General features: G+C 31.8%; 1 protein-coding gene across 2 annotated transcripts in view; it reads right to left on the bottom strand.

The window, feature by feature from the left end:
- The window catches only part of LOC126887443 (integrin alpha-PS3-like), a 107,167-nt gene that overhangs the window by 43,904 nt on the left and 36,816 nt on the right, over window positions 1-26,447 (bottom strand). For both annotated transcript variants that reach the window (XM_050654981.1, XM_050654980.1), the window contains exons 8-15: window positions 23,533-23,736; window positions 13,747-13,849; window positions 10,302-10,487; window positions 8,805-8,975; window positions 8,608-8,744; window positions 2,280-2,545; window positions 1,661-1,874; window positions 1,173-1,336 (exon numbers count right to left, since the gene is read on the bottom strand). In XM_050654981.1, coding sequence (XP_050510938.1) covers window positions 1,173-1,336; window positions 1,661-1,874; window positions 2,280-2,545; window positions 8,608-8,744; window positions 8,805-8,975; window positions 10,302-10,487; window positions 13,747-13,849; window positions 23,533-23,736 — 1,445 coding nt within the window. The remainder of the gene's footprint in view (window positions 1-1,172; window positions 1,337-1,660; window positions 1,875-2,279; window positions 2,546-8,607; window positions 8,745-8,804; window positions 8,976-10,301; window positions 10,488-13,746; window positions 13,850-23,532; window positions 23,737-26,447) is intronic.

Here is a 26,447-nt window from a genome sequence, read left to right on the forward strand (position 1 = left end):
TTCAAATAATCAAAACCGATATAATTTGACTTAAACTTTCAAATGCGGTAAGCAGAATTGCTACTTTATTTTTTAATCAAAAGTTATTCGGGTTCAAAAATTGCAATTTTTCGATTTTTTGAAAGTTCAACCGCGGTTATCTCGAAAACTATGCATCCTACGAAAAAACTTGTCAGAACATTTTTTGCCTAGAATTATCCAAAAAATACAAAAAGATGTTTTGTTTTGCGAGAAATCACTGTTATGTAATTCCTCAAGTTCTTTGTCTATAACAATCTTATCGACATTCGGATCAACTGTTATCCAAAAAATTCGTATTCTGCGGGTTAAAATATATAAAAAAAACTTGGGTAAGTCCATCTGAATTAAGGAGGCCGTTGTACCCCCCCTGGCGACAGGACTATTAGAATCGGTACAATATTAACGATCCCGTAAAATATCCCGCCCAATTATTGCTTTTATAAAAAAAACACGTATTATTTATAATATGATTGTTTGTACTACCAATTGTCCATTAGTTTTAACGACGAATCATTATTATTTTAATAAAAATGATTATTATCCAATTACAGATTATTTGATTCAGTTTATCTATTTATTTTGGCTTTGTAGGTACACTATAATGTTGATACTAGGCCGTACTATTAGTGGGTCCTGCAATATCAGTATTAATATCAAGATAAACTAGTTTGGCCTAGGTCAAACTAGTTTATCCTATCGCATTTAGGACAAACTAGTTTGGCCTAGGCCAAACTAGTTTATCCTAACGAGTGCAGGAAAAACTAGTTTGGCCTAGGCCAAACTAGTTTGTCCTGAAATCGGGTTAGGCCGGTAACATGTACATTGAAAACATTTTAGAAGATCATGTTTTGCCATTTGAAAGCCATATTGGTGCTAATGCACGTCGTCATGTCGCTAGTATAATGAATACTTACCTTGATGATATTAAAATTAAAAATTATACTGACCAGTAGATAGCCTAGATCAGATTTAAATCCGATTATAGCATTTATATGATACTTTAAAACATCGCATTAGGAAAAGAAATCCTATTCTTATGATACTAGAATCCTAGTCTAAGGATTGCAGAACAAAAAATTTCATTCCACATTCCACATGCATATATGCAATATTTTTGTCCTTTAGTATATAATATTCTTAAGTCCACTTACCCATATATGGTAATATCTGCCTCTCTTTTTACAATCAAAGTAGTCTTCTGAGTATCATCATTTGCATTATCACTTTCTGTAGTTATTTTGGAATAGATTTCCAGCTGATCAATATAATATTGATTGTCTAAAGACGAAACTCCAATTTCAAATTCAATCAAATACTAGAAAAAGAAAATAATGTGGTTATAAGATAACGTATATATTAAATATATTTTGTATCGATCGGTTCGCGAGCGTACCGTTTCAGTGCGAGCCGATCTTGCGCCTCAGAGTGCGCTATTAAAATATCGATATCATGGCCAGAAATAAAACTGAGAACATTTTACTAAGCTAAAAATTTTCTTTTTGAGTTCTAATTACTGTTAGTTAAAGTATAAAAATGTTTATTGTTTAAATTGGTATAAAACCCTTATAAACAAATTAATTTACAAATTTTTAAAGAAAATTACAATTGACTATTTTAAAATAAAATAACTGATACTTACATTTGTATTATTTCTTAAAGGATTCCCAATGTTGCAAATTATAGCAGATCCATTGACAGCATCTGCAAACCTACATTTTTTAGGAGGTTGTCTAAAAAATACTAGTGATGGCAAAACTACAAAAAATTCTGTAGAGTATGCATTTTCTAAACTATTAGTTATATTAACTTCCATTTTTAAATATACGAGAGATCCAACTATAAGGGCATTGTCACTAAAAAAAAATGAAAAATGAAAAAAAAAAAAAATAGAAAAATATGATTAAAATTGTGTGTGCGTGTTTGTGATGCATTGTATATTAGTGAGACAAAACTCAGTCAGCTTTTAAAAACTGAAAAAGTGTAAATAGTGTTGTTGCACAAGATAAATCTAGACCACACCCTAAGACTAAAGGTCTTAGGGTGTGGTCTAGATTTATATAGTCGTGAGGGTTGTATGTTTGAAATTTGAGACATGGTATAAAATGTGTAAAAAGAAAGAATATGTTTCTTCTGAGGTCGTGTTGTTATACATTGAGATACGTTTGACTTTAACTTTGAAGTGTATACTTCAAAGTCAAAAGTTTCTTATTCTTTTAGGTTTGTTAATTTGTGTTTTAATTTTTATTAAACAATCTTACCGTAGCTGTGGAAATGTTATGTCAACATTAATAAATGATTGACATTCATTATCTGAGCCACAATCTAGCGTGAACGGTATCGCAGTTTCAAACAATGTTTCGTTGGATCTATATGTGTCCAAAACTGGTCTTCTAACGTCAAGGATATCATTATCTTGTTCGTCTCCCGTTGATACGAAGGTTATGGATTTGGTATACTTTGGATAGTTCAAGTCGTAAGATAAAGAAACTTGTATGGGTATTTTAATATCTAAACTAGGAGAGTCCTAAAAATAAAATAAATAGTAAAATAATTCAAAGTTTTATTTCCGAAGAAAATAAAACTTTTAATGAGACAAAGTATCTGGTTAAGACTTCGTGGTTTCTGTTACTTGCAAACCATACGAATGTTGAATTAAAGAAGACTAGGGGAGGTCTATAATTTTCACCTCACTTTTCTCTATTCTACAAATAACGAATATACTACAAAGAATTACACAAACACCCCTACCACTATTTTTTGTGGACTTAAAAATGCAAGAAAATAATAAAGAAATTTATAAGCTGGAATATTTACTCAACGCAAAAATTAATGTAGAAGCCCAAGACTAAAAAGAGAATTAGTACAATGTACCAGATGTCAAAGATATGGCCACACAAAAAATTTCTGCTATCATCAATACAGGTGTGTAAAATGTGGTCTAAATCACAAAACAGGTGATTGACCATTTTGTTGTGTTTATTTTGAGGTAATAACCACCCAGCGAATTACAGAGGATGCAGTGTACATAAACAACTGCAAGAAGCAAGATTTCCAACCTTAAGAAAGAAAGAGTCACCGAATCAACTACAAAACCAACAGCAACCAGTTGCTTCAACAAATATAAGCACAACACAAAGACCTACATATTATGCTCAAATGGTAAATACCAACCAACAAGATATTACAATGGTCACTCAGGTAAATGACATTCAGAAGTTAAAGAATATGATGAAAGGGCTTATGGAACAAATGAGCACCATGCTAAACTTATTAAGGTGATACAGTAGCGATCAACAGGTAGCAAAAACGCGTTCCAAGATTGCGGCTGTAATTTTGAATATTTTTTCGAGATATTTGGCACACGTATTCGTAATATAATAAAGAATGGCGGTACAGAGCCCAATTTGAAAAATATATTAATATGTGGAAATTACTCTGTAATTAAATACAATATTAAAAAAACGAGCCTGTACCGCCATTAAGAAGAACAAAAACATACACTTCCTTCAAATAAACTTTTTTATCCGATGCCTAGATTTTGTGTCATTTTGGAACTACTAAAAATTTTTTTTTTCATTGGTAGTTCCAAAATGACACAAAATGTAGGCATAGGATAAAAAAGTTTATTTGAAGAAAGTGTATTTTTTGTTCTTCTTAATGGCGGTACATGTTCGTTTTTTTAATATTGTATTTAATTACAGAGTAATTTCCACATATTAATAAATTTTTCCAATTGGGCTCTGTGCCGCCATTTTTTATTATATTACGAATACGTGTGCCAAATATCTCGAAAAAATATTCAAAATTACAGCCGCAATCTTGGAACGCGTTTTCGCTATCTGTTGATCGCTACTGTTTCCTCTTAACAACACCTGTTTCAAAAATGAACTAATGGCTAATACACTAAAATTTGCCATATGGAATGCTAATGGCTTGACACAACACAAACATGAGTTGTATGCATTTATAGTTAATCGTCAATTAGACATAATACTGATTTCAGAAACACACTTCACGAAAAAAAGTTTCATAAAATTTCACAACTATAAAATATATCACACAACACATCCAGATGGAACTGCACATGGTGGGACAGCAATCATTATAAGAAACAACATCAGAAATTACCAGACAACTCACTATCAAAAAGCACATATTTAGGCCACAAATGTAGTTGTAGAAGACTAGACAGGACCTATAACGTTTTCAGCTATATATTGTCCACTAAAACATTCAATTAAACAACCAGAATTTAAAACCTTTTTTGATACACTTGGACCTAGGTTTATTTGTGGCGGAGACTACAATTCAAAACATCTAATGTGGGGATCTAGACTTATTAATAAAAAAGGCCGTGAACTACAAAAAGAAATACTAATAGATAATCTCAACATAGTAACCACAAGGGAGCCAACATACTGGCCTACAGACCCTGCGAAAATTCCAGATCTCCTCGATTTTGCTATAGTGAGAGGAATGAATGAAAAATACTTTAAACCAAAGTCTTGTTACGATTTATCCTCTGACCATTCACCTGTTATCATATCTGTAAGCAAAAACATAACAAAAATAGAAAGGAGCTGTATATTACACAACAACAAAATAAATTGGAGTTATTTTCGATATCAAGTAAATAATCAAATCAATTTAGACATCCCACTAAAGACGGATAAACAAATCGAACAAGCAGTAGAACATTTTAACACAGTTTTACAGGAAGCAGCATGAAACTCAACACCATTATGTACAAATCGACATATGAACAAAAACTGTTCCAATACAATACATGAAAAAATAACTGAGAAAAGAAGACTCAGAAAACAATGGCAATTATCAAGATCACCTCAAAGTAAAACAAACCTCAATAAAGCACAAAACGATCTAAAAAAATTGATAATAATAGAAAAAAATGCAAGCCTTCAGGAATACCTACAAAAACTATATGCAACTCAAGCCACTGACTACTCGTTATGGAAGGCTACAAGGACTCTACGAAGGCAGAACTATACAGTCCCACCACTAAGAACACAAACAGGACAATGGGCGATAAGTCCACTAGAAAAAGCCGAAACATTTGCGACACACCTTAAAAAAGTTTTTACAACAAATGAGAGAAATTACTCACTACAAACTGAAGAAGAAATTATTTCGATAGTCACAAAACCTTATCAACTAGAACTTCCTGAAAAAAGTTTCACAAAAAATGAGGTAAAAAATATTATACAACACAACATAGATCCAAAAAAAGCTCCAGGATACGACCTGATTACGGGAAAAACTCTTCGGCAACTCCCAGAGAAAGGCTTCTAATTTCTGACACAGTTATGTAACTCTATAATGAGATTAGGTAATTTCCCATCACAATGGAAACTAGCACAAATAACAATGATACTAAAGCCAGGAAAAGAACCAGAAAGTGTACAGTCCTACCGTCCTATTAGTCTTCTTCAAGTGGTATCCAAAGTTTTTGAAAAGCTGACACTTACTAAGCTAATGCCTATACTAGAAAACAAAAAACTAATACCACCACACCAATTTAGGTTTATAAAACAACATTCAACAATACAACAGGTACATAGAATTGTAGAAAGAATCAACGAGGATTTCGAAAATAATGGGTACTGCTCGGCGGTATTTCTGGACGTAAGTTAGGCATTTGATAAAGTCTGGCATAAAGGACTATTATGTAAACTAAACCAGAATTTACCTACAAATTACTATATACTATTAAAGTCCTATATCACCAACAGAAATTTCCAGGTGAATTATAAGATTGAATACACAAACATACAACAAATTCTAGCTGGGGTGCCCCAACGAAGTATACTAGGACCTATATTATACCTTATATTCACTGCTGACTTACCGACAGATACACATATCACTACAGCCACATTTTTGTGGATGATACGGCAATACTATTATCGAACAAAAATCCCAAAATAGCCTCAGAAATCTTACAAAATAATCTAAATAAAATTCAACAATGGATGACAAAATGGAGAGTCAAAATTAATGAAAGCAAATCGCTACACCTAACATTTACCACGCGTAGGGAAACATGTCCGGCTGCATATTTACAGATGCTAGCGTGTGTAGATACCAGGGTGTTGAAATCAGTTAGGGTTTGGAAAAACAGTACATTTACATATGCTAGCGTATGTAGACACCAGGGTGTTGAAATCAGTTAGGGTTTGGAAAAACTGTACATTTACAAATACTAACAGATTAGGACACCAGAGTGTTGAAACCAGCTAGCTTTTTTAGTGGCGATACATGCATAGATGCTAACGGCTATTGACATTGATTTTATATACCTACTTCTGTGAAAAAATATTTAAGTGATTTAGATATTAACAAATAATTAAACGTTGTTAGGATATGAACAATATAAATATACAGGGTGATTCATTAAGAATGTCCAATCTCTGAACTGTAGATTCTAGACCTCAAAATAATAAGATTTAACCCAAATGACTTAGATAAAATGTGGCTCGTTACTGAGTTACAGGGTGTTTTATTTAAAAATTTAATAACCATTTTTTACTCAGTACTTTAACACTATTTGCGTATCCTTGTCATACTTGGCAGAAAGTGTAAGTACTGTGTACTCTATTAAATTATGGTAAACAAACGTTTCTGGCTACTACCAGAGGCGTACGACAGGGGAAAGTGAATTGTTGACCCTTCCAAATTCAAAGCCACTGACGAAATTGCTATTTTGGAAGAATTTTTATATTCTCCAATACTTCCCATGTAACAATATATTCTTCATTCGTAACCATAAAATAATTAGTTTGCGAGATATTTGAACTTAAAAATGGAGGGGCACAAAACATTGATCAAAAATAATAGCTATGCCGTTTCATTTTTAACTTCAAATATCTCGAAAACTAACGACATTATCGTTGCGAATGAAGAGTATATTGTTTACATAGAATGGATTAAAAAATCTAAACATTGAGCTAAAATAGCAACTCTGCCAGTGGCGTAGAATTTGGGAAGGGTCAACAATATACTATACCCTGTCGTACGACTTTGGTAGTAGCCAGAAACGTACACAGTACTTACACTTTCTGTCAAGTATGACAAGGATACGTCAAATAGTGTTAAAATACTGAGTAAAAATGGTTATTAAATTTTTAAATAAAACACCCTGTTACTCAGTAACGAGCCATATTTTATCAAAGTCATTTGGGTTAAATATCATTATTTTGAGGTCTAGAATCTACAACTCAGATATTGGACATTCTTAATGAATCATCCTCTATATTTATATTGTTCATATCCTAACAACGTTTAATTATTTATTAATATCTAAATCACTTAAATATTTTTTCACAGAAGTAGGTATATAAAATCAATGTCAATAGCCGTTAGCATCTATGCATGTATCGCCACTAAAAAAGCTAGCTGGTTTCAACACTCTGGTGTCCTAATCTGTTAGTATTTGTAAATGTACAGTTTTTCCAAACCCTAACTGATTTCAACACCCTGGTGTCTACATACGCTAGCATATGTAAATGTACTGTTTTTCCAAACCCTAACTGATTTCAACACCCTGGTGTCTACATACGCTAGCATATGTAAATGTACTGTTTTTTCAAACCCTAACTGATTTCAACACCTTGGTGTCAACACACGCTAGCATCTGTAAACGTACTGTTTTTCCAAACCCTAACTGATTTCAACACCCTGGTGTCTACACACGCTAGCATCTGTAAATATGCTGTCCGCATGTATACTTAAACGGTAAAGAAATCCCACAAGGGAATGAAGTCAAATATTTAGGTATGTAGTTTGACAGAAGATTAAACTGGAGGAAGCATATATTTACTAAGCGAAAACAACTGGGTCATAAGTTAAGAACCATATATTGGCTGTTGGGCAAAAAATCAAAACTATCAACTGAAAATAAAATATTAATCTACAAATCCATCCTAAAACCAGTGTGGACTTATGGGATAGAATTATGGGGAACCGCCGCACATTCCAACATTGAAATCATACAAAGATTTCAGTCCAAAATATTGAGATCAATACTAGGAGTTCCATGGTTCATAATCAATGAAGCCATTCATCGGGACGCCGGACTAACATACGTCAAAGATGACATCAAAAAGTGCGCTAAAAAACATACAGAGAAACTTAAAGTGCATCCAAACGTTAGCAAAAAGTTTAGTGAATAATCCGCGTACTGTTCGTAGGTTAAAACTAAAAGTTCCGTTAAAGTTAAGTGAACAATAGGTACTAAATTAATGTGTATAAGTTTATGTCAGAAATAGTCAGTGTTGTAGGCTAAGTTTTAAAAAAAGGGGTGCATCACTGGATGCCTCCCTACATGTCATTCCTAATTATTGTCAGTCCTATTACTTATTGTCTGTTATCTACCTAAACATTTAGGTTTAGATTGTATAGATAGATTGTAATAAATGTGGGGTTAATAAAAAAAAAACTTCTCTCTATTCAAGGTTGCAAAATTCCAACGAAAACATGATCTCGATACTCAGATAGGAGTAAAACTAATATAAAAAAATTTCGTCGTGAAACGAAAGCAAAAGACGTATTATATTTCTGGTTACTTACTGTTATTTTTACACTAATATTTTCGCAAGTAGGTACATTTTTCTTAAGTGTTACATTCGTTAATAATGAATTCTCGTATCCAATTCCAATTAATGCTCTTCCAAGCAGTTCATCTACTGTAACTTTGTACTTTATAGCTACAAAAAATTTCAAACGCTTATAAAATAAGTTTTCAAAAAAGCATTAACCATACGTACCTACTGATTCTTCGTTAAACATTTCGTATTTGAAACATACATTGATTAGGAAAGATCTTAGATCTTCTGGTAAAATTTTGGGGATAGAAGCCAGAGTATATTTAATCGTCACAATCGGTTTTCCTCTGAATAATACCGCATGTCCTGATACATGGGATCCAACAGTCATATCTGAAAGAAATAGTGTACGGTATATCGCTGTTTAATAAAATATTTTAATATTTGAACATTCTTACAGACCAATCAGCCTCTTGCCAATTATATGTAAAGTGTTCCAAAAACTATTAGTCAAAAGACTCGAATCCTGGATGAAAAAATTAATTCCACCAGTTTGGATTTCTGTCTGATCATTACATAATCCAACAAGTTCACAGAGTGGTAAAACATAAATGCCAAATTTGAGGCCAAGAGATACTGTTCAATGCGTTTCTAGATGTTAAGCAGGCATTTGACAAGGTGCGGTGTGACTCATATTTGTCAGGTAGGTGTTACTTTATTAAATATCAAGATGCAACCTCCAAACTCTATTCTATCAAAGCTGGCGTACCACGGAGTAGCGTGCTGGTATTACCTTTTATCTCTTATTTCCCACTGATATACTTACAACTCTTTAGGAACCACTAGAGGAGAGACCCCCTACAGAAGAAATGATGTTAGAAACATTTGCCGACGATACTGCAATCCTAGCCTCGCATGCTGACCCTATCTATGCCTCGCATCTCCTTCAAGAATACAAGATTGGTTTTTCGAATGTAAAATTAAAGACAATGAAGGAAAAGCTATTCATGTTAAATTTACAACACCAAGAAAAACCTGCCCCTTGTAACTTTAAATAATCATCAGTTGTTTTTAGCCAGCGAGGTAAAATATCTTGGTATTCATTTGCACAGAAGTCTCACATGGAGGAAATATGTTTGAACCAAAAGAAAACAACTAGGTCTACAATTCAGAAACTTGTATTGGTTAGTGAATATTTCATCAAGATTATCCCTGGATAACAAATTGCTGCTCTATAAGTCAATACTTAAGTCCATCTGGACATATGGATTGAACCTATGGGGAACAGCCAGTTACTCCAACATCGAAATTATTCAATGCTTAAGCTCATCTGGACATATGGATTGGAACTATGGGGAACAGCCAGTCACTCCAACATCGAAGTCATTCAATGCTTCCAATCCTAGCTCTCCAATGCTTTCTAATCAAAAATCCTCCGAACTATCAGCAATCCACCGTGGTACATCAACAAAAGAATTATTCATCCTGACTTCAAAATAGATAGGGTAGAAGAAGTAAAAAAACGTAGCACTGCATACATTACCAAGTTAGAAAATCATGAAAACCAGTTTGAACTTAACCTCCTAGACAATTCCCAGGCACAACGTAGGTTAAACAAACGTAACACCTCAGGAAGTAAGAAGATTTCCTTCTGTTCTCTAAATATTATCTATAAAAGCTATACAGTTAAATCTAGCTATCAATAAGTATACTACTGACCTTTATAACCATTTCCATCCATATCGACAGCTTTGGAAATAGTTATTCCAAAACCTAGTAAGCCTGGGTATATATCTTTTCCTACGATTACTTGACAAGGCTTTGCTAATAATCCCTCCGGAGATCCTTTGTAGATATATACAATACCTGTGTTTCCATTTTCATACGGAGCACTTATAGCGACTTCTAAAAGATTAGAGTTAATATTAAAAAAGTGTAAATCATCAATCGTAAAAAAACATAACATTATCTAATAATGTAAACACTATACATATTATATATTTCCAAGGTAGAAGGAGCAACAAGTTAAGTAGGGCTGAAGATTAATGAAGAGAAGACGAAAATATGTCTGCAAATAGAACGACACGAAGAGACAGGATAGGACAAATAGGACAAAATGTGACGGTTCAATTTTGAAAGAGTACAACGTTTTAAGTATCTGGGAGCCGTAATCACAGCTGACAACGGTGTTACTAAACAAATAAAAGACTGAATACAATCTGTGAATTGCTGTCTATTCGCACTGGAAAGCTTATAAAATCAGAAAATCTTGCAAGAAGTTCAAAGATCAAAATCTATAAATCCATAGTCAGACCTCCCGATCACCCAAATTGATTAATTCTCCCTTCTCAATTTCTTCGTTGATGTTTTTGTGAGAATTAAGATATCTGCTCCATTTAAAAAGTAAAGTTAGGGGGTATCATTTGTAATCTACATATATAACACCTCTATAGTTTTTTATTTTTTTTAATATCTTTTAAACCTCCAATATTTATCAATTATTTAAAGTAAATTTTATATTTTGTTCCAAATATTGTAGTCTAGGCGCCAGAGGGGTCACCGTGTCCTTTTCAATTCTGATGGACAAACTCAACGGTTCTTATAGATTTTTGGCTGATGATTACGAATTTTAAGGGTGGATTTCGATCCGAGTGGTCAAAAAATTGTTATAAACAATTTAATTGTTTCTAAATTGTTTATAAGGCTGTGGCTCATAAACTAAAAGAGATAAAAAAGAATGTTTCAAATAAAATTTGTTCGTTAATAAAAACGAAGAAATAAACGTTTACTAAACTTAAATCCAACAATTATAACTCAAGATATTGTAAAATTAGTGCACAATACAAATTGCAAATTGCAAAATAGGTATTTTTCGAAGCTTTATCGATTGTAACCCGGCTCCTACGCATGAAAACGAACTTTAGAAGGTCTTATTTGAAAGCTTTATTAATAGGCTTCCAAACAAAGTTTGTTATATTACTTTATCTTCATTTGTTTTAAAGTTATACCCGTTTAAAGTTATAATTTTCTTTAAAAAATTGAACATTAATTTGTTTATAAGGGTTTCAAGTAAATTTGAGCTGTAAACATTTACAATTTAATTAACAATAATGATAGAAGAACTCAAAAGGAATAATTTGAGCTTAAGAAAATGTTCGTAAGTTTATTTTTGGTCAAGATATCGATATTTTAATGGCGCGCCATGAGGCTCACAGTCAAGTATTTTTCGACGCTTGATCGATCGTAACTCGGCTTCTATGCATGCAAATGAGCCAATATATGATATCTACATAAAAATGGATCGAGTTATTTTGCAGCATCATCATTGCATATAAAACGAGCATTTATGTTGTGGCGGCATACACACAATTGACGTGCCTTGATGATGCTGCAAAAGAACTAGATCCATTTTATATGGATGCTATTCACTATCCACTGGATATCTATATGATATAGATTATATCTATATCATATAGATAATTAAAAAAGCTGAGATTCCCTGTATATCTCGATTCAGATGCAATAAACAAAAAGTTTGTAAAAATAGTATTAATAAATAATATCAACTTACTTTTTAGTTCTATTTCTGAAATATTAGTTTTTAATGGTTTTTCTCATTTAGTACAAAAAATAGAAGACAAAGTAAATATAATAAAAGGTGATACGAGGTAAAGTATGATGATTTAATTATAAGAATTATATGATAAAATTTTATTAGGATCTTCAAAAATGAAAAATGAAGATAACGTATATATACATAGAAATTATAATTTGCATCGGGAAGTTAGCGCGTGAACCTTTACGCGGTGAGCCGATCTTGCGCCCCAGAGCGCACTATTAAAATATCGATATCTTGGCCAAAAATAAACTTACAAATATTTTCGTAAGCTCAAAATGTCCCTTTTGAGTTCTTCTATCATTATTGTTAATTAAAGTATAAATGTCTATAGCTTAAATTTGCTTGAAACCCTTATAAACAAATTAATGTACAATTTTTTTAAGAAAATTATTACTTCAAATGGATATAACTTTAAAACAAATGCAGATCAAGTAATTTAACAAACTCTGTTTGGAAGCCTATTAATGAAGCTTTAAAATGAGATATTCTAAGGCTCATTTGCGTGCGTAGAAGCCGAGTTACGATCGATAAAGCTTCGAAAAATATTTATTTTGCAATTTGCATTGTGCACTAATTTTACAATATCTTGAGTTGTAACTATTGGATTTAAGTTTAGTAAACGCTTTTTTCTTCGTTTTTTATTAATGAACAAATTTTATTTGAAATATTCTTTTTTTATCTCTTTTAGTTTATGAGCCAGAGCTTTATAAACAATTTAGAAACAATTAAATTGTTTATAACAATTTTTTGACCACTCGAAACGAAATCCACCCTCGAAATTCGTAATCAGCATCCAAAAATTCATAAGAAACCGTTGAGTTTGTCCATCAGAATTGAAAAGGACACGGTGACCTCTATTTGCGCCTAGACTATTTAATTCTTTTTAAAAACGTATCGAATTTAAGACGAAACAAAATAATTACAAGATAAACGGTTTCGTTTTGATTCAAATCGAGTCTCTTGTCATCCTCTGCACCGTGTTTCGGGGTCTACCCCTTATCAAAGAGGCTTCGCAAGAAGACTGATTTGAATCAAAACTCACCGAGAAGATGGTGTAACCGGAGTATGGTTAGCCTGACCTCTAAAGGGGAACGATGAAATTAATGAAAATGAATGTCGACGACGATTCAAGCGGGCATGCCAGGAACGGGAGCACGCCAAATAGAATTATATTTTAGTGACGTCACATTGCCTAGCAATCGTAGATTATTAAATTCTATTTTGTGACGTCAGCAAAATAGAATTTTATTTGGCGTGGTCTGGGTCCAGGTTTCCTCAACACGACTCTACCTTATCGGCAGAATCTAGAGAAGTATACGGTAAATTGAAGCTGGAATTACAAAAAAGGAAATATGTATGTTTTTGTACTCACTTTATAACGATAAAAAATTACGGGATCTGGATTTCAATGCATATTTTTTTTTTATAATTCTAGTATCAAAGTTACGCGTGAAGTTAGTCGTATTGATGACAGTTGGATAAACATGGGCGACCCGATTCAAGCAAGCTGTTAGCCCTCCGATAATTGGTTAATAAAATAATTACCTCCGAATCCATCATTATCTATGTCTCCCATATAAATAATGGATGTCCCAAATTGTCCGTTTATACCTCTTCCACTTAGTATGGACGACATTTGCAGAGTGCTCTGAAAAATTTAACATAATGGATACGTACCTTAACATTAATTTAGTAATGTAAGTTTTTGTTTTTTTTTTTATTTTTACAATTTGCATTTTTTCTATTTTAAGCAATGTGTAAAGTTAATTCGAATATTCACTAAACAAAACAAAAAAGGATCCTCTTACAAAGGTATTCGTAGTTTTGAACTAATTTTTTTAAAGAATTTAATTTTTTTTATTTAATTATAACTATAGTCCAGGAACCGAAGCTTTTCACCTCGCAATTTTTACAGAATGTATCGATTTGCTTGAAAATTTGAGAATAAGTAGTGAATAGTCCAAAGATCAAAATCTATATCATGCCAAAACGCGCTTTTATCATGGGGGTGGTTGCCACCCCATCTCGTGGGTGGAAATTTTTTATTATATTTTGATCACAAAAGGTGATAAAAACATTCATTCTTAGCAAAAAATGTCCTATACTTTTTTTGATAAAAGTGATAGTTTTCGATTTATTCGCTATCGAAAGTGTTAGTTTTATATCGAAAAAATCAATGTTTTTCGATAATATACTCATTTACGATTCACGCAATTTTTGCCGTAGAAAAAATTTTTGTAAATCAAGTTCTTGGGAATTAAATAACCTAAAATTTCACACTTAAACTTTTTTTCGTATCTCTGATGCTAATCTTTCTATTCTGAAGAGAATGGCATTTTTTACAAAACTACAAAAATTCGTTATTCGCTTTTAACTCCACTTTTTTAAAAACTAATCATTCTAAGCCCGTCAAACTCCTAGAATCTATTAATAATACATAAATAAAAAAGAATGAATAAGACCAATGACTAAAAACACCGCTAACTTATATTATTATGCTTCCAATTGGATTTCTCCTTTTTTTTTCAAAAAATATATTAATTTTTTAACCGTAACTTTTTTATTTTTTATCTTAGAAAGTTGGATAAAGAATAATTTTGTAGATTTTTCGCAAGATCTATAAGCCTGTTAAAATTAAATATTTTTAAAATCTTCAGTCGCAAAAAGAGGTGACTTTGAACGGGTTGGTAAAGTTGGTATTTGCATGCTATTACAAGTTTCAATTGTCAATAGCTCACTCAATTTTTACCGTAGAAAAAATTTTTGCAAACAAGGTTTTTGGGAATTAAATAAGCTACAATTTCATATTTAAACATTTTTTCGTATCTCTGATGCTAATCTTTCTATTCTGAAGATAAAGCCACTGTTTCCAAACTACAAAAATTCGTTATTCGCTTTTAACTCCATTTCTTTAAAAACTAATCATTCTAAGTCTGTCAAACTTCTAGAACCTATTAATAATACATACATAAAGAAGACTAAATAAGGTAAATGACTAATTTTAGGTTGGTGAAGGTGGTTTTTGAGTCTTATTACCAGTTTTAATTGTCAATAGCTCACTTAATTTTTACAACAGAAAAAAATTTGGCAAAACAATTTCTTGGGAAATAAATAAGCTACAATTTCATATTTAAACATTTTTTCGTTTCTCTGATGTTAATCTTTCTATTCTGAAGAAAAGAGGATTATTTTACCAAACTCCAAAAATTCGTTATTCGCTTTTGATTCATATTTTTAAAAACCAATTATTCTAAGCCGGCTAAACTTCTAGAACCCATTAATAATACATAAATAACGAAGACCAAATAAGGTCAATGACTAATTATACTTAGGGTGGTGATTAGGAGGTTGCTTCCGATCACTTTTTCGCTGAAAAAAATAGGGACTGACATTATTTTCATTATGTCACTTAATTTTTGAGGTAGTGACTTGTTTTTATTTCTGGAGATAGATATTTTTAAATAATTTAAATTAGTTTCAACAAGTTTTCCTTGAAAAATGTATAGTTTTCCCGTCTTTTGACTTTGAAACTACAATATTTAGCATTTGACGTAGAAGAGCTAACATTTAATAAAGTATAGCTCGATTACTATTGGTCTCAAACAAAAATTAAAAAACAAGGTTTTGTTTATTTTTTTAAAAGGTACATTTCTGTCAAGTAAAGTTGTTTTGATAAAACGAAATCTTTTGGAGTTATTATCATAAAACTTGTTAAAAACATTGATTATTTCGATATAAAACTAACACTTTCGATAGCGAATAAATCTAAAAATATTAATTTTATCAAAAAAATGCATAGAACGTTTTTTACTCAGAATGAATGTTTTTACCAACTTTTGCGGTCAAAATATAATAAAAAATTTCCACCCACGAGATGGGGTGGCAACCACCCCTATGGTAAAAGCGCCTTTCGGCCTCATATAGATTTTGATCCTTGGACTATCCACTACTTATTCTCAAATTTTCAAGTAAATCGATCCATTCTGTAAAAATTGCGAGGTTTTGTCCTATTTTAAGCTTCATTACTTGGACTACTAAGGCTTTTTGATAAATAAATCCTTTTTTACTGCAAAGTTTTTTTTACTGAACTGTAAGTTTTCTTGTGAAAAAAATAAAAGTGATAAATTCGATTTATTTTTTTAAAAGCAAGGTTGCTAAAAATTATTTTAAAACAAAACTAATAGCGTGTATGGAGTAGTGATGTTGATTATAGTTACTTTCGAGTATTCGTTACAAATCGTTACTTTTGTATAAAGTAATCATTTACAGTATTCGTTACTTTGATTACTATGATTACTTTTGTTACTTTTGTATTTGAGTACCGGTAATCATATCGAGAATCGTATTTCTCAGTAGGTAGGTATTTTGTATAAAGTAATCATTTACAGTATTCGTTACTTTGATTACTATGATTACTTGTGTTACTTTTGTATTTGAGTACCGGTAGTCATAACGAGAATCGTATTTCTCAGTAGGTAGGTATTTTGTATAGGTATTCCGATATAACAACGACCTTCACCTATCTGTTTAAGGGATAAAAATGATTTGATTACTATGATTACTTTTGTATTTTGTAACGAAGTAATCAGAGTAATCAAAGTAGATACAATAGTAGTTACTCGCTCTAATACGATTGGTACGAAGTAATCAGAGTAATCAAAATAATCGAAGTAGATACAATAATCGTTACTCGCTCTAATACGATTGGTACAAAGTAATTAGAGTAATCAAAGTAGATACAAAAGTCGTTACTCGCTCTGATACGATTGGTACCAAGTAACGAAGTAATCAGAGTAACCAAAGTAACGATTTGCCTCTCTGTATAGTAATCGTTACTTTCGGTATTCGTAAGTAACGAGTACTTTGTAACGAATAGTTACTTTTTCAACATCACTAGTATGGAGTCCTTTCTGCACTATGGAACTTCTGCACAATGTTTAGTCATGCTTTTATAATAGTTTATTGATCTAGTTGTTCCCAATCTTCCATGAAAACTTCCTCGACGTGTAGGTTTCTGAGTGACTGACGATCCTTCAAGAGCTTCCCGAGTTTATCCCAAATCTGTTCAGTAGGATTTAAATCATGACTCCTCGATGGCCACTCCATAACCTGAATAATGTGGGTAGTCAAATAATTTTGCACTGAAGGATAAATTTTAAGCAAATGGGACAACACGTGGTTCAAGAACTTCGTCAATGTACCGTTCTGACGTCATCGCCCCTCGCCGAATAACTACTAGGTCAGAGCGGTCATTTAAAGTTATCCCTCCCCAAACTATAATTGAACCTCCTCCAAAAGCCTGGGTTTCTTGAATTGTAGAATCCAAAGAGCCTGGTCTTCAGACTCTAACACGTCCATCAAAATGATTTAAAAGAAATCTAGACTCGTCAGTAAACATCACGTTACTCCATTCTGCCCTAGTCCAGTTCATGGGTTCTTCTGCAAACAAGCGTCTGGTTCTACAATGTGCAGGAGATAAAGGAGGTTTAAGGCCTTCATGCATTCAACCCATGTTCGTAAAGCCGATTACGTATAGTTTGAGTACACCGAGAGAACAATTACTTTTCTCCTAAAACACCGATTTCTTTGAGCAATATTTCTTAAAAGTAAACATATCCTATTAACTTAAACATACCGGTTCACACATAAAGAAACGAGTTTTTTAAACACAACTCAATAATTTCTTACAGATAATTTCTTCAATACTAAGAAATGCATTATTGGTTACATTTAATTTTCTTATCCTAAAGTTTTTATTTCTTAAATTGAAAACTACAAATATCTTGCAGTATAAGAAATATAATGTTAAGTTAATCCATATTTATATTTGTGAACAAGAAATTTTCTTGCAATCAAATAAATATTTTAAACCACAAGAAATAATTCTTCAGAAATACCCTCTGTAGTAACTGTGGTTATAAAATAAAAACTTTGTCATTAATGCCGAAATATTACTTGCAAAGATATTTTCTTCCACAAAAGAATTGCGCAGATTAACTATTTATGATTTAGTCGTCAGTGTTTGTCAAGATGGCGTGATATGTTCATATTCATATAGATGGATGTTGGATTTATTGGTGTACTTTAAAAATTAACGGATATTTTGAAGGTACGTACATATATAGGTATTAAATAAAAGTAAATTGAGTAATTTAAGATGTAATAATAATATTGTTGCGTATCCGATTGGTTAAAAAAGAAACATAATAGTATCTTTATATGCTTTTTAGGTATAATGATGGACGACTCTGAAATAAAGGAGCTTATTATTCTAACTGGGAAATATGCCACAATTTAAAGCTGGGACAGAATGATATAATATATAGCTTCAGAACAATATTAAGAAAGGAGTTATTAACCAACTGCGCGGGGCCTTCCAAAAATGGTAGAACTTCATACATGTAAGTACCTTTTTAAAAATGTGTATATTTATGTATCAACTATAATAGGTTTCTTGAATGTATCGTCTTCTATAAAAATATACAATACAACGCTATATCAAACATGGCGGGTGCAACGCTGAGGATTTTTTCTGTTAATTTATTTGAGATAAAGAAATCATTTAGTCTAAAAGAAATATATGTTTATGGTTAAGAAATGTTATTGCCGAAAACCGTGAATTAGTTAATATGTATTAAATGACTTAGATGTAAACTAATAATACTTTCCCGTAATAAAATTTCTTAATGATTAGGCATGCTGTCTCTTTTAGATTATAAAAATTAAAAAAATTACATATTATTGTGTCTGCTTCAATGTTTTACATTGGTTGTATTTTCCCTCTTGTTTTAGCTAAACAATGTTTATTGTGTGACTTAATATTATACAGATAAATAATTAATATTTCATTAACAAAAAGAAAAAAATAAACAAAGATGTGTAGGTTAAATAATGCCATGTTTGAACTACATAAATATGATTGATTATTATTAGTATTAATAGTTCTTATGTGGGGCCGTGTATTTGTTTTTTTTTTGTATTTCCTAAATTTGTCAAAATAAATATCTACATCTTTATAAAAAAATTTATTAAAGTAAGTTTACTCTTTCTACATAACGATTTTGTTTTAGTGAATTGCTGATATACAAAGTGCTATTAACAAAAGAAGGAAAATTTGAGGAAGTTGGATTTGCCTCTCCATCCTTTTATTGTTGTGTAGAAACCAGTGGTTTAAGAGTGGAGAAAATATTTGTATGTAATAATAACGTTTTATATCTTGTTTTATTAATAAATAATGATTTTACCTTAACACAATGATTTATTTCGCCGTATGTAATATCACTTTATTTTCAAGAAATATTAACTTAACTCTAAATATACGTTTATCTCTGCGAAATATATTTCTTAACATTAAATAAATTAATTATTAATAGTAAAATAATAATATTCCTTACTAAGAAATATTATTGCTCAGAAAGAATAGTTTTCTAATGTGTAGAAAATATATTTTTATGACTAATAAAATTAATTCACATCAAGTGTAATTTCTTTCTGATAAATGGGTTTAAAGTTTGCCAGAAAGTGATAGTTCAATCATGTTTAAGATATATTTCTTTGGCTATAGTAGAATTTATTTGAAATATTTTAGAAAATTATATCTTACATACAAAGATATATTTCTTAGGCAATATACCAAGTCGATCTTTCTTAAATATTAATAAAGTTTCTTTATGTCAAGAATTTTTTTCTCTCGGTGTATTTACTCTTGTGCCCGTAGCTTCTACCAACTCATTTTGTAGCGTTCGAGCCGTACTTCTGACCCATAGTTTTAAAAGTCTATCTTTTCTAGCTGTAGTCGCATGCATGTGTACTAATATTATACACAGATTATACAACATGTGACACAAGCTCGAAACAAATGAGAATCGTTGAAAAGCCCTATAAACAATTTACATTAAATGAAGTAAAAGACAGACGTAGGTACACTCAATCATTTATTGTAACTTCCGACGACCGGTTTCGCTCTCTAAAGTATGCAGAGCATCTTCAGGTCTAGGGTTACAAGTCACTAAATGCTACAAATAAAAACCAGAGTTAGAACAATGTCTGGTTATGAAAGATGTTAAAATGATCCATAAGATCAAGCCAATATTGAACAACATACATAAAAGGATATTCAGACAGCAGACAAATACATATGAAGGGTACAGGTCCATAAAGAGCTAAGTCACCAAATGTTTATTTCGTACAAAACAAAGTTTAAAGTTTAAAACCAGTTATTGATAAATTATTGATGGTTATCATGAACTCTGTTAATTAGATCAGTTACTTGGGTAATTAATGAGACACACACAAGAAATTAAACGTATATTAATATTATTAAACATGGTACATAAGCCTTAAATGGCCAAACCACCAAACATTTTTGGCCTAAAGGGGCTAAGTCCAAAAAACAACTTAAAATGACGAACAGACAGAAGTTATTAATACAAAAAATTCTAATTCTTGAGGAGGTTATCAAAAAATTGCTTTGCTTCGTCACCACAGAATCGTTTTAGATCTTGTAGACATTTAAATTTTTTAGCTGAGATTGGTATCAAGCCTAAAAATAATGTTGTTTAATAATAGTATTTCAAGACATATTTTTTTATACCTGAATAAGAATAAGGAGGAAGTTCGAATTCATTTTGTAATAGCATAGGTCCCTTTCGCTTACTTTCTTTTTCCTTCAGTATTGCAGACTCCCATGCTCCATTATAGGATTCCGGTAATATATTAGTCTACGATGTTCTTGACTTATTTCCAATTCTCTAATTGGGCGGGAACTGAACGGACATTTCTTCAAATAATCTGTTTTAGTAGTAAAAAAATTCGTCCATGATCGAAAGTAGGATTGATCTACTTCCACACACAACGTCAAATGGCGATGGTTTTGCACGAGCACTTCTGAAAATTTCAACCCAATCGGAAGGAATCTCAGCTCGTTGTTTGGAGTTTATTAAGCCCATATTTTTATCCGGTTCCATGTAGGAATGTCCACGAATAGGGAAAGTAACTTTAACATAATCAAGTCTACGTGTATTGTGGACAATATAATGCAAAAAACGAAACATGGTGTAATTTTTATTCTGCCCCCCGCAGGAGTCACAGAATATTTCAAGCGATCTTACTTGTACATCGAGAAAATTCCATAGAAAGTCATTCAGCATGGAGCATACATCGTCGCTTCCCTTTTTACCAAGTGTTTCCGGGTAAATGTAAAACACACTTTTTGCTGTAGATAGAATATGGACATTAAAGGCATAAACGTTCAGCTGGCTCTTATAGTAAACATCGTTTGTTGTTATGTTTGGGACACTAAGATTTTTTCCAAAATCGAGACAAATAGCTTCGTGAGTCACAGAGGTTCGACTTCTTTTCTTCGCAGCCCTTTTTCTACTGTAAAATGTCTCAGCCTTTCTTTTGTGTACATCATTTTGTATTGTAAGCTGGCGTATTTCCTTTTGCAATCGTTCAATTTGAGCAAGATCGGAACTTTTTAAAATATCAGACTGAAGAGATTTTATTTTTATAAGAAACTCATCACAGGAACTACATGTATCGGTTCTGGGATATCCAAAGGCTATGTTGAATTTTGTATTAAAGACTGTTCTGTACGACTCGTAGGATATTTTCATAGATGGGTTCAACTCGCAAAACATTTTGAACATCTTTTTTATGATTAAGTCTTCAGGTAAGTATAATTTTTTACTATCATTCACACTGTAGTGGCTTTTCCGGCCTTTAAATGACTTTATATGTTCGTATATTGCTGCAAGAACATGGGATTCCAATTTTTTTGGATGGTTTTTATTTTCTCCCCTTTTATCTTTAGGAGCGACTCCAGTCATTTTTAGTGATTTTTGTAATATCTCTAATTTTTTTTTCTTTATTCCATGGATAGACATAAAAGCTTGTCTACAAATATTTATTTCTTTTAAGCTATTATCAGTGCAAAAACGTACCCTGTAATTATATGTAGCACTTCTCAAATTTGCTTCATCTTCATCTTTCCTAGGCCTTCTTCGGCGAATAGGAAGTACCGTAATCAATCCACATAAGTATGAGTTCTGCTCATTAATAGAAGTCATTGTGTTAAAATTCTTCAGTATAGTTTTTCTTGCTTCTTCAGGCACATTTTGAAAACACTGTTTATGACAATTACAGGTTGCACCTACCTCGTGACTCTGTAGTCTAATTTTTTTCATGACATCTCTTATTCTGCCGTGCTTTTTCCTCTTTTTTGATTCATTCTGTCTAGGCACTACTTCAGTCTCGTTTCCACTACTATTGTTTTCTGTATTCATTGTTATTTACTTTTAAATCACTTGGAAAACAATGAAAACACTAAAAACACTAACTACACAGACGAACCTAACTCTAAACTGCACGTGTCTATTGGCTGTTTACATGGACTTTACCCTTTTAGGACCTGTTTTATGAGGACTTGCCCCCTATTGGCGGTGTATGCGTAATTTACGAATTAGTATTTCACAGGTACTCAGCGCTTTTAGGACATGTATAAGCAACTGGCCACTTCTACGTTAAAATTGCTACAAGATGGCACCAGTAGCTCTATTTTACTAAAATTGCGACTTGCCCCCTTTTGGACCTGTACCCTTCATATGCATGTATACACAAAGGCAGCAACAAACGCCCTCATGTCTACAAACATATGCAGTCTGTAATTGTGCAATGGTAACCTGTCGTACTTACATTCAGCTACAAAGAGCTCCTCCTTGAGTATTCAATAACATGATTTCTTGCTCAAATGATGCCAATAGGATATGGTGGAATAGACGGAGAATGTTGTAAAGGTTCTCCGTCTATTCCACCATATCCCATTGGCATAATTTGAGCAAGAAATCATGTTATTGAATACTCAAGGAGGAGCCCCTTGTAGCGGAATGTAAGTGCGACACGTTATCATTGCATAATTACAGACTGTATACATTTGCATGTGTTTGTAGACATGAGGGCGTTTGTTGCTGCCCTTGTGTGTACATGCATATGTATTTGTCTGCTGTCTGAATAACCTTTTATGTATGTTGTTCAATATTGTCTTGATCTTATGGATCTTTTTAACATCTTTTATAACCAGACATTGTTCCAACTGTGGTTTTTATTTGTAGTATTTAGTGACTTGTAACCGTTGGCCTGAAGATGCTCTGCATACTGTAGAGAGCGAAACCCGTCATCGGAAGTTACAATAAACGATTGAGAGTACGTCTGTCTTTTACTTAATTCAAAATGAACTCTCATAATATGCAACCCATTCAAAATTTACATTAAATTAAGTTAGTGGTTCCTTTCTCGTTTTGATCAGACATTTTAAAAAAATAAAGATCTTACACGGCCTCCATGGTATATAAAAACCCTTCCTTCGTTGTATGTGCTGCCTTTATAAAATGGAGCTCCAACTAAAAGGTCGTCGAACGTATCACCATTTACGTCACCACTTGCTAGACTTGCACCAAAGTATTCACCAAATTGTTCGCCGACTTCCCTTGCGAATACTCTGATTTTACTTTCCTTATTAAATAAAAATACAACGACCTAAAAAACAAAATACTGTCTAATATCTCGATTCATAATAAAAATATAAAAGTATTATAGAATTAAAAAGAGATAGTTCCCTGGGTTGGCTGTATACCATATAGTTAAAAAACTCGTAACACGGAAGTAAAACAACTTCTATGTACCTAATAGGTATATTAAAAAATTCTAAAAAATCCCAATGGATTGTCTAAAATGTGTTCAGAACGAACGTTTTAGGACCTATCAGTCCATCATCAGTGAACCTAAAATAGAATAAGTAATCCCACTATTAAAATTGAAAAGATGTTTGAAATTTTGAATGTTGAAAAAATTGTGGTTATGATTACTTACTCAAACACTTGCTAAATAGCCCCAAAACCAAACAATGGTTGTAATTAAAATTCAGTCTACATTATAGTGTGTTGAAATTAAGAAGGCTTAACGCCGATGTTAGAAGATACCTCTGGGAACATGGTGAAACCTAAACGAAACCTTAAGCAACCATCTTAGGCCACGAATGTCTGCCAAGTGTCAAAAGTGTATAAGGGAATGATTGAAGTGACAGTGACGCTGGACTAAGATAGTCGCTTTTATAGTTATTTTCCTAACAAGTGCAGATGCAATTTGCCAAACGACGCGAAGCGGGAGTTCGGCAAGCAGTCGAGTGCGGAAAAGAGACTTTCTGCAAGAGTTATTAACAATATTTTTTCTAAGAGTCTTTAAAAAATTACCAAATCTTAATCAATTAATTTAATTAATATGAAAATACATACACAAATTAATTCTTTGACAAGGTTGTCAAAACCAAACTTTCATTATAATTAGTTAGCATGACGACGATCTTGGTTTCCATGACGATGATTCAAAACGACTGTTATTGTCTACCGATTTGACTTTCGAATATTATGTCAAAATAATTTTATTTCATCGAATTGCCGCGTTAATTTCATTAAAACAGGAACACAATAAGGTATATTTGAAATAAATTAGTAAATAATATCTAAATATTAGTTTATTGCATGTATTATAATTACTTTAAGGCCATATTAACATATCTAAAGTAACACGCGTGCGAAAAATTAAAACCGCGTGCGGAAAAGTAACACGCGTGCGGAAAAGTGAAACTTTCTAAACTAAAATGCGTGCGCGAAAGTAGACATTTTTGCACGCTCGTAGAAAAAAATTATAACCAAATGGTTATGATCAAAATAATGATATGATAAAAATTGTATAATATCTGAAAAGTCGATCGTTTAAATCTATTAAAAAGAAAGAGACCCCATTTTGTTTTACAAAAATTTGGAATTTAAAATTCTTAATTATCTGTTGACTACAAATTAACTATAAAGTTACACTGATCAAATTAGTTGAAAAATAATTAGAATAGAAATATAGAATTGTTATCAATTTAACTGTGAATGGTTAACAAGGTAACAAATGAAAAACCGCAAAAACTTTGAAATTGGATTGATCTGACAACGTCGCGTAACCAAAATTGTCGATCGGTCTGACCTTGGAGGTTTCAGATATTTCTGTCGATTTGTACTACTTTATACAGAAGAAAAAGGTCTACTAAAGTTGAAGAATATATTGCGTATACATACAGAGTTCCTAAAATATTTGGGAACACGTTATTTTCTCGAAAACCGCTAGAACGATTTTTATAGATTTTGGTGGGTAAGAGTCTTTTAATGCGGCCGATATTATAATGGTAATTACATTGTTGTCAAATCTTCCGTTTTTCTGGAAATCTGATGAACTTTCTTATTTAAAATGGAACATCCTATATATTTTTTAAGTTTTGGAATCCTTAACGGATACTGATTATTTTTCATATGATATTCCCTATACCTAAATGCTAGAGTTTCGAAGTTATTACTACATTAAAAAAATATTAAACAATTTATAAAAATCAATTTTTTCGGCCTGGGTAGACATTTTTTAGATTCTTTAGATCATTGGGGACAAAAAAGGCCTTTTGTAATTTTTATCTAAAGTTAATCGTTTTCGAGTTATAAACAATTTAAAACTGAAAAAAAAACGAAAAATGATGATTTTCAAGGTTCAAAAACACAAGTAAAAAAAATAATTTTTGAAATTAAAAAGCACCTAAATTCAAGATAAAACCTTTTTCTATCATATATCTATAAGAATTTTTGGCACGTTTTATTCTAAAATATTGTTTTTTTAATTATTATTGAAGCGCATATGAGAGAACGGGCGATCGGGCTCCATTAACAACTAAAAAATAATATTTTAAAATGAAACAAGACCAAATGGCTTGTAGGTAACTGATAAAATAAGGCTTTAACTTAAATTTAGGTACGTCGTAGTTTCAAAAATAATATTTTTTACTTGTGTTTTTGAACCTAGAAATCGTATTTTTTCGATTTTTTTTTCAGTTTTAAATTGTTTATAACTCGGAAACGATTAATTTTAGAGGAAAATTACAAAAAGCCTTTTTTGTTCATAATGATCTAAGGAACCTAAAATAGTGTCTACAGGGCCGAAAAGATTGATTTTTATAAATTGTCTAAAAATTATTTTTTAATAAATGGGGCAATAACTCCGAAATTATGGCATTTAGGTATAGGGAATATTATACGAAAAATAATCACTATACCTTAAGAATTCCAAAACGCAAAAAATATACAGGGTGTTCTATTTGAAATAAGAAAGTTCATTAGATTTCGAGAAAAACGGAAGATTTGACAACAATGTAATTACCA

The sequence above is a fragment of the Diabrotica virgifera genome, chromosome 6, assembly GCF_917563875.1.
Source record: "Diabrotica virgifera virgifera chromosome 6, PGI_DIABVI_V3a".
Lineage (NCBI taxonomy): Eukaryota > Metazoa > Arthropoda > Insecta > Coleoptera > Chrysomelidae > Diabrotica > Diabrotica virgifera.